Here is a 14163-nt window from a genome sequence, read left to right as displayed (position 1 = left end):
TGTAACTTATGACATTCCGGGTTTTGGGAGAGTTTAAGTACTTCCGAAAGTGATTATTGTAAATGCCGAGCGGCATCTCTTTTCCTTGTTTATTTACCTGTTAGTGATAGCTTTTATGTTTTCGTTCCTTTTTCCGCAAGGTTAGGCTTACCTAGTCGTAGGGACTAGGTGCCGTCACGAGGGTTCACGGGGGGAGAACTTAGGTCGTAACACAAACTCAACATTTTCTTTCTTAAATTGTTACTTTTCTTGTTGATGTAGTGGTGCAAATTCTTCCATTTGCAGAATCTAAAAAATGAAGAAGTGACATTGTCTTTTAAAATCGGATTTGGATTAGTAGGGTTTAAAATTGAGGCAAATAAATCAAAACCTAGGTTTATGGTAGTTTTTTCTTTTTAATTTAGCAAGGGTTTATATTTAGCCTAATAGCACGGTAACACATGGATAACCATTAAATTTTTCTATTTCTTTTAGATAAGTCCATTAGTAATAAGGGCATAATTGAGCCACTCAGATAACGATGAGGGTATTTTTGGCTCAATAGGTGGATGAAGGTCATTTTTGTACCAAATCGAATCGTCTAGGGGCAGTTTTGGCCCTTTCCCGTATTATGAATGAAGCTGGCGTGTCAACGAAGACTAATCTGCTTTCACTGATGCACTCACTCTTCTATATAGGTAGAATGTGACCTAAAATTAGCCTAGTCATCAACACAGTATTGTTTTCCCGAAATAAAAAGAAACTATAATTAGCAATACTCATCTTGAGAAAACTATCAATCGAACCTCACGTTTATTAACCCAATTACTTTATGTAGACATTTTAACATTATTCTTAAAGTAACTACGCTTTAGATACTGACATAAATTTTCTTTGGTAAGTAAAGAAGAATTTTTTACCACAAAACTGACATACATTATGTAAACATTATATGACATTAAGCTTAAAGCAATCTGCATTGCACTTGTTAACAAACAGAAAATCCGAAACAGGAGGCTAAAGAGTCATGAGTTGTTTCGGAGTGCATTGTTGCCTGGAAGAAGAAAGAGACGATTGGGAACTCATATGAGTCAGGGCGTTCTACCATAACCAAGGGCGTATTCAGCTTTAAGGTTATGGGTTCCGTGAACCCAATAGCTTTTGTGCAAATCCTGTATTTGTATTAAAAAATTGACTAAATATCTATAAGTTGTTTACTGGGAACCCAATTATTATTGTATAATATATAACTCGAGGTCGTTACAAAAACCCATAAACTTCAAAAATCCTGGATCTGCCTCTGACCATAACAACGGTTGAAAAGTCTTCATCTATCCTTTGAACTTCCCGCCTAATGATTGATCGAGGAAGTAATGTTAGTGGATCCATTGGACGTTCCAAACTTAACTCCCAAGTCAAACTTAGCCGCAAATGCTAAAGTTGACTGAAGAGCCTTTTGAATTGAGCTTGGTTGTGTATTTGCAAGGAACGGTGTCTTTGAGGAGCTAGCATTACCCACGCTGCACTTTTGTGCAGACTGATGATTTAAAGACTGCCCAGCTGGAAATAGGGAACTCGACTGCCTAAACGGCATCTCGTCGCAAGCTTCTTCTGCTGCACTTGTTCTCCTTTGCATGGGCGATGAAGCACGGTTGAACTCATTAGGACGCGAGCTGTCTTGTGCTGCTTTCTCCGCTGAGAGGAAGCTTATACCCCGAGGTGCAGAAGCATGGGGAGTTCTAGTCGACATTTGATTCATGCTCCATAACGACGCACTTAGGTTGGCTTGATTATCGTCCTTGACACTGCCATCCCTCTTGGCACATGTTGCAGCTTCTTTACTATTGTTCATGCCACCAGGCAGCAACTTCTTAACTCCATAATCCATATTAAACAAGCCTGAATATGTGTCGCCACTGGGCTCAGCTGAAGGTGCTTGACCAAAGGACAGGAAGTTTATTCCTTGTGGTGTCCTCGTGGAAACTCCTTTAATTAACCCATTTGGCTTCTGAACATTATTTGACTTACTATGAATCATTTGACAGCTAAGTTTTCCAACATCATCTGCCTTGGAAGATAACCCAGCCTTTTCATGCTTTCTGGCATCACCTTGCAAAGACTTGCCATGAGATAAGAACATTACACCTTTAGGTGTACGTGCAGCTGGCTTTTGCACAGGCTCTAATACAGCCCGCTCAGCGCGCTTACCAGGAACAAGCCCAGCTGAACCAGATGAGGAGTTAACGTCTTTATGTGCTACCCCATATGTGTTTATTTGCATCAAAGAGTTCGAGTTACTTGGAGCTGATGGTGACATCAGCTCAAGGTTTGAAGCAGTAGGACTTGTCACTGCTGCTATCTTATCAGTTATCTGAGACATGCCAGTGAGACAAGAAGTTAAATACCTTGAGACACAGAGGAAGAAGCCCTCCAAAGAGGTAAGAAAATGAAAATTTTTGACCTAAAAAACTAGATAACATGAATAGCGGGCAGGAACATACCTCATGTGAAAATAAACAATCAGCACCTCTGCTGCAAAACCCGTTGGATGCATAGTTATTGCACGGATACTTGGAGAGTTGATGATCAAATGGGCAATCATCACCTTTCATGCAAGACTGACGTGCAAAATGACAACATGGCTGAAGAAAAAAAGATATTTACAAAAATTAGAAGCCAGAACAGGCTAGAAGCATGGATATTATTCCACATGATAGAAATAAATACTTGTAAAAGCAACAGTGAGTAAAGGTAAGGGGGTATTAAAATATTGTTTCTTTTCTGATCAATTTGATAGTGCAGCAAGTAACAAACCATAGATTGGAACTTAAACAAGCACACGAGATTTTTTCTTTGACATTATGAAAGCAAGCAGTAGCCTCAAACTGCTGCAAACATTTTATGCCTTGATGTGTTGCCTTCTCAATAAGAATCTAAGCATATAGTAGACATAAAATAGATACTCAGTTCTATCTCTATAAGCTGAAACTGTTCTGTGCCTATCCTACACAGACTAATTTTAATCCACAAGAAAGATATAATATATGGAATTTAAAGCATAGCCTAAAATGTCGAATATAGTTTTACATTGTAAGTAAGGTTCTTTTCCTCCCGTTCCCTGCCCTCCCCGCCCCCTTCCCTTTTAAGTTGTTAATAATATCCAGACTGCAAAGAGCATATAAAAGTTTACAGGTTTGACCCTCATGAATATTTCTAGTTCTGTGTCTCATTATGACAAAGAAATTGATAGCAAAAAAGGTGTCAGCAAATGGTGCTGATTGAAGTGCTAATAAACATTCAAACTCACCTGAGTGCTATTTCAAATAGGCTATAGCAATTCTCAACTAGGAAACAAGGTATTAATGCCACAATTTCACATCAAAGACTTCAAATCTCCTAACGTGCCGACAGCTTACAACAATATGATAGAACAAAATAAAAGAAGCATAAGCAGACCTTTGACTTTGTCAAGGGGGTGGTATCATGAGAGAATTTGCACTTCTCACCCTGTCAAAAGAAAAATGAACAAGGTTAAATCTCTAAAACATTGAAAGATCTGCTAAATTGAATTGCATTTTTTTATATGAAATTTTAAATTACCTCTGAGCATCTTCCTTTGAGATAATGGCGGCAATATGTCACAACTTTTGGTTTCACCACTGGTGGAAGCTTCAGCCTTTTAACTCCAAGCTTCCTGTTCTTTTCAGCTCGTTTAATTCTTTCTTTGGCCTACAGAATATATTAGATTCTTTAAATAAAGACACATACTAAAGAATGAGCAACTTGATCCTACGAATCAGAGCATAAGCATATTACATTACCAGATTTAACATTCTTCTGTTAGAGAAGGGTAAAGGAAGATAAACTCATTTACAAATAAATGAAAATGAAGGGAGAATGAGAGACACCTTTTTCTTTGCTCTCTTTTCCTTGGTTAAAGGACCTCTCTTCTTTTTCTTTTTACCGATATCAGCATCCTGCCACAAGATGAACAGAATCAAATATAGCGATATTTGCAGCTGATGAGAAACATAGAAGGCGAGACTGCATGTCAGAAAAACTGCAAACTATACTTTATCCATCTATACCATCGTACTGACTTGCAGACACAAATACGACTTTGAATGTTCAATTCAGAGGCTATCAGAATATAAATATTTCAATAACCCAATTTCTACTTTGTCCATTCCCTTCCCTCCTCAGCTCAAGCAAGATCATCAGATAATGCACTACGTACAAAGTATGCAGATGCGGCATGCCAGCATCAGTAACTTTAGAAACCTGCTAAAGTCCTACTACCATTTCCTTCTTTCCTTTTTCAGGAGGAGAAAGGGAGGAGAGTGAATTAGCGTCGTGTCTTGATGATTTTGATAGAAGTCAACAAGCATGGCAAATGGTATGGATATTCTATGCATTTACGAACACTAACTAGAGGTTCAGCTTTCTTTTGTTGAATTTGGGAATGTCTATAATAGGGAATAGTCACACCAAAAGTGCAGATGGGCATATGTGAAGTTTATCTCTTTGAAACAGCAAGTGAATTCTGTTTACTTGGATCAATAGCAGATCGGAAGAGCTTCATAGAAGCGTGAGAATGTACCGAGTCCAAGACAAGTAAGATTGCTGGACACTTATTGCACTAGCCATATCTAGCGACACTGACAACGTTTCATCTGATTATGCGAGAGAAGTCAAAATATTCCTAAGAAGCCATTCACCTATTGGATTCTAACACTGGGCAAACTGAAAAGAATCCGAATTAACCAGAACAGACATGAAAGTTCCACATAGTGTAAAGTGCAATAGTTAGAATGTAAATTAAGTGCTACAGTAAAAGATTGAAGGGAGTGATCATACCTCTGCAGCATCTATTAAGTGTTTGTTTTCTTTTGCCTTTTCTGCGGAGGTTGCGCCAAATTGGAAACCAGCAGGATGATCTAACTTCATGTCTCCACCAACTTGTTTAGCAACATTCCCACTATCCAAAATGCTGTCATACACACAGACCTTTCTGGTCTCAACATCCTTTGAGCAAAAAACTTTTTCAACATATTCTTTCGTCTCTTCTCCAAATTTTCTTATGAATTTTCCCCCCAAAGAGGTGTAATCCTCATCAACTGCATCAATGGATGAAGAGGCATATGCCTCCCTTTTTTGTGGTGGATTATCGCGAGCATCAAAAGCAAAATCTTCTCGCTCAACAATGTCAGCAGGATACTTCTCTGCTTCAACCTTCTTCTCATCCCGAACATCATTAACTATGTCATAATCTGATTCATCAAAAACCATAAAATCCACAGAAACTTCCCCTTCCTCTATTTCTTCACCCATGGGAACATGGACGGACAAATCTGTTGCTCCAGCAGAAGATATCAAAGTTTCCAATTCCATCTCTTTTAGACGCAAGCCATGCTCCATTTCTTCCGTCAAATGTGTCTCAGGAACAGGGATTTCCTCTCCAGAAACCTCTGCAGGTTGTGACAACTCAGCAACTGTATCCGCACCAAAACATGACTCTATAGCTGCACAGACATCATCAATGCTGAGTTCTAATTCTACCGGTCCGACAGGATCAGACTCCTTCACTTCCGATTCATGAGTGCTACACCTATTCCCAGGTTCCTCGACCATTTGATCGTTAAAACTATGAGTTTTGTCTACCAAACGATTCATATCATCAATATCATTTGTTCTAGCATGGCCTCTGTCGCCTTGTATTGCATCACTTGTACGATTTGAGAGATCTAAATCTACTTCCATTGGTGCACTGGTAAAATCTCTGTATCCAGAACGAGAGCTCCCTTCATTTCCATCATCCGAACCCTGTTGCACTACCAGATTGTCAGACTCCTTATGAGCAGGACCATTAACTAACAAATTATCAGACCTGATGAGATGATGATCAACCAATTCTTCGACTTCATTCTCTTTTCCCAATTTACTGCCATTGTCATCTATACAAACATCTTTGAGAAATTAAAAAATGGCTTTGTTAATACCAACATGTTACTATAAGTATAACTTGTATTTAGTATCTTCTCCAAAATTGAAGTCATGTCATAATTAAAAATTAGCGTCTTGAACCATAGTTGTGCATATAGATTGTACATGTGTAATCACATGATTATCAAAAGCATACATAGCAGAACACTAACACACATTGAGATACATCTGTTGCATGTAAGATACACACAAAAAAAAAAATATATGTTATATATATAAAAGACAATCACAATCGGTCATTCGACTTTATTGCCATTTCAAATTCGAACAACCTAAACTTAAGGCATAGGGATGGCTGAGTGATTACCAAAAAAAATAAAAGGAACCTACTAATAGTCATGCAACCACATTGATAAACACATAAACTTATACTCTGAGCTCTATTTTCTGTTAATTAAGGCAAAGAGAATATAAGTTTAGTAATTTTACCTGGTTTTTGTATCTCAGTAGTAGAGTCGGTGGTGGGGCAATTATAGGATAGAATCTGAAGGAGTGTAGTGTAGGTTTGGCTCATTAGGGGTCGTTGGCGATGAGGAGGGAAAGGGAAAGGGTTTTGCAAGGGATTTAGGGCGCCGATATGCGAATTCTCCATTGTTGTTTCTGAAAGGAAGGTCGAAAAGTTTTGAGAAAATCGATTTGAAATTCGTCGGAATTTATGGAGTCGTCGTGAAATTGTGGCGGCTTAACTATGGTGAGAAAGGGATTAGTTTTTGATTGTACATTTCAGCCCTCCTACTTTTTAGTTTTGTGACATAAGTCCCTTCAACTTCTAATAAGTGACAACCTTGTGCAAATGTTTTCTTCTTTTCAGTTCTCATACAAATTAACCGATCATAGCCACAAGAAAAAGCGCACACGCGCACACACTTTTATAAAAGGACGAGAGTAAATAACTTCTATCTTTTCTTCTTCAGACTCGTCTTTCCCATTTTGACTAATCTCTGTTTTTTTTTAATATCAAATATACCACTAAGTTGGTTGCTTAGTGGTGTTTTTTATTAATAATATCCAAATGAAAATACAAAATGCCAGGAGGTCTCACAAAATAAAGGAAATTACAAAAGAGGATACATCAAACATATTACCAAAGCTAAGTATTATACTCAACTTTGGTAGTACATAATGAACTATGTGTTAGTAATTTGTATTTGTAAAACAATTCTGGAGAAAATAAAATAACATAAACAGAAATGTAAACGAAATTAAAAAAAAGCCAATTCGAGCCCACTGAATTTACAGTGTTTCTTTAAGGAATTTAATCCCCTCCTAGTACCCAAGGTTATGGATTATTTCCTCTCAGGATAGAACGAATTACACACTGGTGTAGTGGTACTTCAAACTCCAGTGTTTCAGCGAACACAAAGTTCGGTAGCAAATCACACTTACTGTTGCTTTCTTTGAAGTTAAAATATGCAGAAGAAAGGAGAAGAACTCAAAAAATTCGTATGGAAAATCTGAGAGCATGGATTTGTATTTATAGCCAAAGTTGGGCTGAAATATGAAGAGGTGCAACTCTTCAGAATGGCTATTTTTGCAAAACAGCCAAAGAATAAATGCCATAACATTTGGCTATTTACTCAACAATAAAGAGAGAAAATTGAAGGGTAGTTAATTTTCTATTACAAAAACAGAAAACCGAAAATTGGATAACTAAATTGGTTTAAAATTAATATTTTGTTATTAAACCAAATATTTAATAACATTTCTGTTAATATTTATATTTACTATTAACAAATAAATTTGGTCCAACAATTAATCAATCGATCATTTGACCGAAGCCGAGCGAGCGACGACGACGGCGCGAGACTTCCCTTCTTCTCAACTCTTTATGAGCTAGAAGAAGAGCAATTGCTTATCTACCCATCAAAAACTTTTTCCTCTTCCCATATGGGACAATCAAGGAGGGAAACTCAAATATTACTCAAATATTTCATTTTTCCCTCCATTTCCCATTCACCCTATTTTAAGCATTAATAGCTTAAAAACCCCAACACTCTGAAGGCATCCATACTAGGAATAAAGCATAGCCAAACGACTACATGACCATTGTATGTCCAAAGTGAGCATCCCATGCTGCAAAGTTGCACAATCCAAACTGAGATTGAGCACTTCAATTCCACATGAATATGAATCTTCAATTGGCACCTGGAACTTGCATTCAACCATGATATAGCCCAGAAGTAAGCAAAACCATACGCAATCAAGTGCATTCTCAAAGTCCAGCTAAATGTCACCTTAGTGAACTTGTGGCTTTGCTCCTTTAATTCGTGATTGTGCCTGTTAGATATGGGTAAAAACCAACTGAATGTACCTTCCTCATCTCTGATACATGTAGCCTGTGCCTGCCAGTTCCTCCAAATAATCGTCGAGCAGCCCGCAAATTGCTTCAAAATCCCGTGCCCAAATTGGACGGTGTATGTCTCATGCGTGTTGCTTTGAGCATTGTGCATTCCCAACTAGTGGTATTACCTATTTGTAGAGCCTCCGGGACGCTTATGGTGCTTAGGCAATCGCACCATAAAAGGTATAGCAATTCATCAATACCAAACTGGTACCCTATGCTAGTGTGCCTATTTGGTCTGTTTTTGTGAGGCTTATTCTGCATCTTGTTTTGTATTTGTTTTAGCTGGACTATGTAGTGGTTTCACCTACAGGGGATAACCATCAAAGATGCTAATACCACCCTAATAAGCTTGGCCACAACATAGAATCTAGCTTCATCGAAAGTACCAGTAAAACAAGAAACTAGGTTAGTAGAAAATGCCTTCAAACTCTCCTCCAGAAGGATTTGAGCAGAAAGTGAAGTGTATTCTCCAATGCTTGTGACCATCTCCTCTTCTCCAGTACACCCATTTTCCTTCCCCTCACTATCGTGCTTCCCCATATCATCTTATTTGCTTCACAATACATAATCATCTAGTGTTTGGCTTTGCTGTTCTTACCCTAATATATGGTATTTGTAGCTTGTCACTGTTCAAAATCTTCCTTCCTTGAGTATCTAACCCCTCAAATGAATTCACCTGAACCATGGCATGTTGTTCTATAGTCTGATTGGCAAGGTGATCTGCCAGTTTATTCCCTTCTCTCATCACATGTACTATTTGGAATACACCTCTAGCCAATAGTGTTTTGATCTCCTCCACCTGATTGATAATGCTCCATGGTGGTTCCCAAACATCCTCCAGCACATTTCTCATCAATAATGAGTCTGTTTCAATAAAACAAGGAGGAAATTGGGCATGAACTATATACCTTAGTGCCTCCAGAATTGCCTGAGCTTCTACTATGTTATTGGTAGCATCTTCAAGTTCATCTGCATGTGCATATATAAGATCTTTGTACGCGGTAAAATCAGAAGACTTGATTTTTTGCTATCGAGACATTTTTGGAAGCCTTCCCCGAGACCCCGAGGGTGGAAGGCCACGATCGAGTTCTCGGCCTCAGGGCTCATCGAGGTCCGAATCGAAGGAAGCAGGGCCCGAGGTTAGGACAAGAGAGGAGGTCTCCTAAACACATGGCTACACCTGACAGGACCGGTCTATCTATAGCCTACTGAGAGGACTTGCGTCAGGCCGTCCCATCTTTCTACTCTTGTAAATAATATATACGTACTTTACCGAGTCCCCTCGCCGATATAAGGGGGACTCACCCCACCTTGTAAGGGGCTGATGTTGCTCCACTTCTCCATAATGCAATAATATCTCTCTCTCTTTCCTTCTTCTAAGTTATTAGTGTTCATCGACCCCGAGGTCGCCTTAGCATTTTGTAGTTTCTTCGTTTGTTCTCCATCATTTTGCTTGAAATTGATAGTATAAGAGCCTTAGTTATTTATAACTTTATCGGTTACCCCCTTTTCGACTACCCTCGATAAGCCCGAGATAGGCTCGAGGCCTGGCCCCGAGGTATCTAGTGGCTTGCTCTACGCCCGGGAACGTCCCCTTGCTGGTTCAATTATCGCTTTGGCTAACTCGATCTTTATTGTCTTACTTCACGTTTTATCACTAATCACCCTTACAAACTAGCTCGGGAATAGATCACGTATTTTTAGAATCCTATTTACAAATTTAATTGTTGTTACCATTTTCACGGTAAACAGTTTGGCGCCCACCGTGGGGCTAAAAATAATAATGATTATTTTCTTGCTAGTTTCGTCACTTAAACGCACGATATCTTTCATACTTTTTCTTACCCAAGATCTTTTGATTTCAGGTTAATGATCAGGTCGATAAGGGAAACCGAGGACGATAACCCCAAAAATCGCAAAGAAAACAATATGGCCGTCCTAACGGCTGGCGCGACACCGCAGGACCTCGATAACGCATCTAGATCGGTTCGAGCGGAAGCGGATTCGTACGCTGCACAGCGGGGTAACGAAGTCTTGCACTCCAATGGCGGCGCGCAACGCACTAACCAACAGGAAGCCCGAAAAATCCCAGCCCCGGTAGAACGGGAAGTTAATCTTCGCATTATTTTTGAAATGTTGCAGGAACAGCATTTGGCTATCTCTCAGCTACAGAGCCGCCCGGAGACTCTCGGCGCGGCAACACCCAAAATGTCTCATCGCTCTGAGCCAGTACCCGAGGTATCGGGCAACGACGAACCAACAACCTATCCTGTAACAGTGAGGATGCTGGAAGACATTATCGTAAAGATCGACTCACGCTTGCGGAGACTCCTACAGCAACCCTCTCCCGCAGATACGATCTCGGGACTCATTTCGCGGAAGTCAGAAACAACGAAATTCTCTAGGAGTGACAGGACCCCAAGTCCTCACAGGTGCGTCACCACTCACGCACGCCCGTCCAGGAACGGCGACCTCCAAAATGGAGAACTCGGGCCCGTCCCGGTGAGGAGATTTGAAGAAATTCCCCCGGAAGAAACCACAACACGGCATCATTGTTCGACATCTAATCTCGGGGACCCGCTCACCGTACTAGCGCGATCCGTGGAAGCATACGCCAACACCATCAAAATAATACCAGAAGGGCCCAGTACACCGGAGGCCGAAAGAAGAAGAAATAAAGTATCACGGGAAGTCGCACTCCGGTTCCCGACAGGGCAAGCCAGACCGCTCTCAGTCCCGAATAGTGGGATGGCACGGACCTTCGCCCTAAACCCGAACAAAGCATACCCGGCGACTCCAGAGCAGTTCAAGCGAAGCTTAGTCGAATATCCAATCGAGGCCTGGTCATATACCAGCAACCAACACCGGACCCAAGTCAGAGCCGTGGACAACCCTCGAAAAACCTCCTCGGGATCGGCGTATCCAGGCAAAGTCCCAACAGAGAAGCCGGCACTGATTGAATGGAGCCATCATCCACACAACACGAACGGAAGAGACGATCCGAGGTACGGCGCATCTCGCAACAACAAGGCAGTAGCCCGAAGACGACACCTTCGAGGAACCTCCAATGGTAACAGATTCAACGAAGACGTAACCGACAAGGAAACCTCGCCCGATAGAGCTCAACTTCAACATTGAAGTTCCAAGCATATGGGTCACCATAAGTGAAGCCGGGAACTCCGGGTGGCTCGGATCTATTCAACCAAAACCCCTCCAAGGAAACCGTGGCCCACCACGAGAATCACGAAATGCTCGGAGTTACATACCCAAAAGAGCAGCAACTACGCCATCCAACAAAGGTAACCACAAAGCATCGCCAAGCAAGCAAACCCGAATCCAGCTCCACGGACAAGGGGAAATCGGACAAAACAGAGCCGGCAAGTTGCGGCATGTCGTCACAACTGGTAAAGGATGGCGGCACCCCGCTAAGATCCGAAGAACGTAGAATGCAAGTGCCCGACACCAGAAAGGGAATGCTCCCTAAGGACACCCTCTCGCTCGAAGAAAAGGACGCCGATATTCCACCTCGGCATCACATTAACGCATAGCCAAAGTTATACCGACGATGTCGGGCCAAAGCCAATAGGACGATCCGGACCAACGTCGCTCTCGGGCCGGATCGCTGGTATGTCCCCAATGGCGATTGCCACAATGACCGAATCGCTCCCCTTGAGCGGCCCGCCCGAGCTCAGGCTAATACGTCGAGCGACGCAGGACGCAGATGCTTCGTACAGACAACGGCGAATACATCGCCCGGGATGCAATTCCGGCCTTACTCCTCCAAAGGTATAAAACCTCGTGACAGACGCGGAGTCAAAGCATCTAGCTACAAGAGACAGGAGGAGATCCCTCGCCCTATGCCCATGACCGGCGTTACTCTCAAATAAGGTCAAAAGGTAAGGACAATCACGCCCTCGGCCAGGCCTAGCCGGACGAGGAATACGACTGCCGCAGGGCCTACTCTCCGGAACGAAGTTTCCTTTTATCATTTCCTTTCCTTTCTAGTTGCTAATCTGTACGCAGGCAGCCAGCTGAGGCATTCAGTAGCTCTGGATCCCGATCGAGGATCCGCAGCCACCATGGGGCCCGCCGGGCATTCTTTCCTCGATCGGGTTTCTATCAGAAAGAAAGTTCCGCCAACAACATTATTAGCAGAATTGCATGTCCCCGGGGAAGGGACCCGACAAGTCCATGATCTCTCTCGAAATTTTCCAATATGGAATCACACAAGCACATCGGATAATCAGGGGAGTCACACCCATGTGGACTAGACTCACAGCAACAGGACAACATATATTTACAACTTATATTTTCGCCAAGCAATAAAGAATATTTTCTAAGCATTCGACGCCTCGAAGAAAAACATTTTGGCTTATCCTTAGCAAAAAACCTCTCCATAAAATGCGTCCCGAAACACGAGGAGACTCAAACAATTCAGTACCCCCACGACCCCAGGGTCGGGGCTCTAGGCTCACAAAGCCCTCACGATATGGCTCCAAGTCTGTAAAAGGCGGTATTCAAGCCTAAACTAATCTGATATATTCGGAGACTCAACATGAGCAATTCGACAACTTGCACGACCCCAGGGTCAGAACTCCTGCTCATCAAGCCCCCAGAAACAGCTCTGAGCTCATGAAAAGCTGTCTTCAAGCAAAATCAACGACTCGGAGACTGTCGCCGATTGCCACGCACTGGAAAATCCGAAATTATAATGGGCAGCCTTGGCAAAACCAAATCTATTCTCCATACACTGTAAGACTACAACAGGCATGGCAAACTGTAAGACCTCAACACGCATGAAAAATCCCGCAGTTTAGGCTATACGTCGCATTTGTAAGAATCCCTAAAGGGCATGCCCTCGGTGTAGACGCCTAAAACTGCTTCTCGGGATCGAAAATGGCCCCGGCCAAACGCACACGACTCCGGTCGAAACGGCTGCTACAACCCAAAAAACGCGACTCAGGGACGCCCGACTGTTGCTAAACAATCCTCCGAATCTACTTCGGAAAGAACCGGTTAAACACAGGCTTTCCTCAACAGGCAAAAAACGAGTCCCGACCACGTCGGCTCCAAAATCGCAAAAGCATCGATCTACTCGACCTATGGGCTATGAACCTTCCGAGGTGCTCAAAACATCGCCGACTACGACTTGAAATCGAGGTTCTTTTAGAACCGTCGACGGGTCAGGCAAAATAATCAATAAGACCTTAACGAGAGGAAACAAAGCCTATAAAAAGCCTCCGGGCCTCACATCAAACAGCGTAAGTGCCATTGTCGCTGGCTAAGCAAAGCCTCTGGGCCTCACACCGAAAGGTTTCTACGACCATCAGCTTGGAAATTGACAACTTGAGGATTAAAGTGAGCTCGAATTGTAACCCGATTTGGAGATCGGATCCAAAATAGTTAAACTAAGCAAAGCCTCCGAGCCTCATATCAAAAGGTCCTTGTGATCGAACAGCGTAAGTGCCATTGTCGCCGGCTAAGCAAAGCCTCCGAGACCCATATCGAAAGGTCTATACGACCAAACAGCGTAAGTGCCATTGTCGCCGACTTAGCATGCCTCCGGGCCTCATACTAAAAGGTCTCAACGACCAGGTAGCAGAAAGGCCACCATCGCTGGACAAGAGCTCAGATGAGATCTAAGGGTCGATTACAGCTCGAATCGCAATGCGACTCGGAGACTGGACCCAGAAAATCGCCAAACGCCCAAGGGCTAAAAGCGAAAATCATTATCACCAGCCCAAACGGGCTCGAGGGTAAGATAAGCTCGAGTCAGGATCCCCGCTCAGAGACTGAACCTGAAACTCATCAAAAAATACAAGCCTAAAGGCTACTCC

The 14163-nt window shown here is 42.2% G+C and overlaps 1 protein-coding gene across 3 annotated transcripts; it reads right to left on the bottom strand.

Annotated features, from left to right (window-relative positions):
• Window positions 1-979: 979 nt before the first annotated feature.
• Window positions 980-6649, bottom strand: LOC109213736 (zinc finger CCCH domain-containing protein 65). 3 transcript variants are annotated; one of them, XM_019377569.1, is made up of 8 exons: window positions 6412-6435; window positions 5867-5933; window positions 4837-5802; window positions 3888-3956; window positions 3580-3708; window positions 3436-3486; window positions 2481-2621; window positions 981-2350 (listed from the first exon to the last, which is right to left on the bottom strand). In XM_019377569.1, the coding sequence occupies exons 3-8, from the start codon at window positions 5737-5739 to the stop codon at window positions 1331-1333; spliced, it is 2313 nt and encodes a 770-aa protein (XP_019233114.1). In that variant the 5' UTR covers window positions 5740-5802; window positions 5867-5933; window positions 6412-6435; the 3' UTR covers window positions 981-1330. The 3 variants fall into 3 exon arrangements, with proteins under 3 accessions (XP_019233112.1, XP_019233113.1, XP_019233114.1); XM_019377567.1 differs by having other exon boundaries at window positions 980-2350; window positions 4837-5945; window positions 6412-6649; XM_019377568.1 differs by having other exon boundaries at window positions 980-2350; window positions 4837-5933; window positions 6412-6649.
• Window positions 6650-14163: the final 7514 nt, after the last annotated feature.

The sequence above is a fragment of the Nicotiana attenuata genome, unplaced genomic scaffold (genome assembly GCF_001879085.1).
Source record: "Nicotiana attenuata strain UT unplaced genomic scaffold, NIATTr2, whole genome shotgun sequence".
NCBI classification, from domain to species: Eukaryota; Viridiplantae; Streptophyta; class Magnoliopsida; order Solanales; family Solanaceae; genus Nicotiana; species Nicotiana attenuata.
Note: the sequence above shows the minus strand (reverse complement) of the source record. Positions and strands in the feature narration are given on the sequence as shown.

What these genes read in the sequence shown, in the direction of transcription:
- LOC109213736 (XM_019377567.1), bottom strand. Translation starts at nt 6,574, where the DNA reads ATGGAGAATTCGCATATCGGCGCCCTAAATCCCTTGCAAAACCCTTTC. An exon ending in ACTTAATAGATGCTGCAGAG is followed by an intron (nt 3,957 to 4,836) that starts GTATGATCACTC and finishes ATCTTGTGGCAG; the next exon opens with GATGCTGATATCGGTAAAAA. An exon ending in TCAAAGGAAGATGCTCAGAG is followed by an intron (nt 3,487 to 3,579) that starts GTAATTTAAAAT and finishes TTCTTTTGACAG; the next exon opens with GGTGAGAAGTGCAAATTCTC.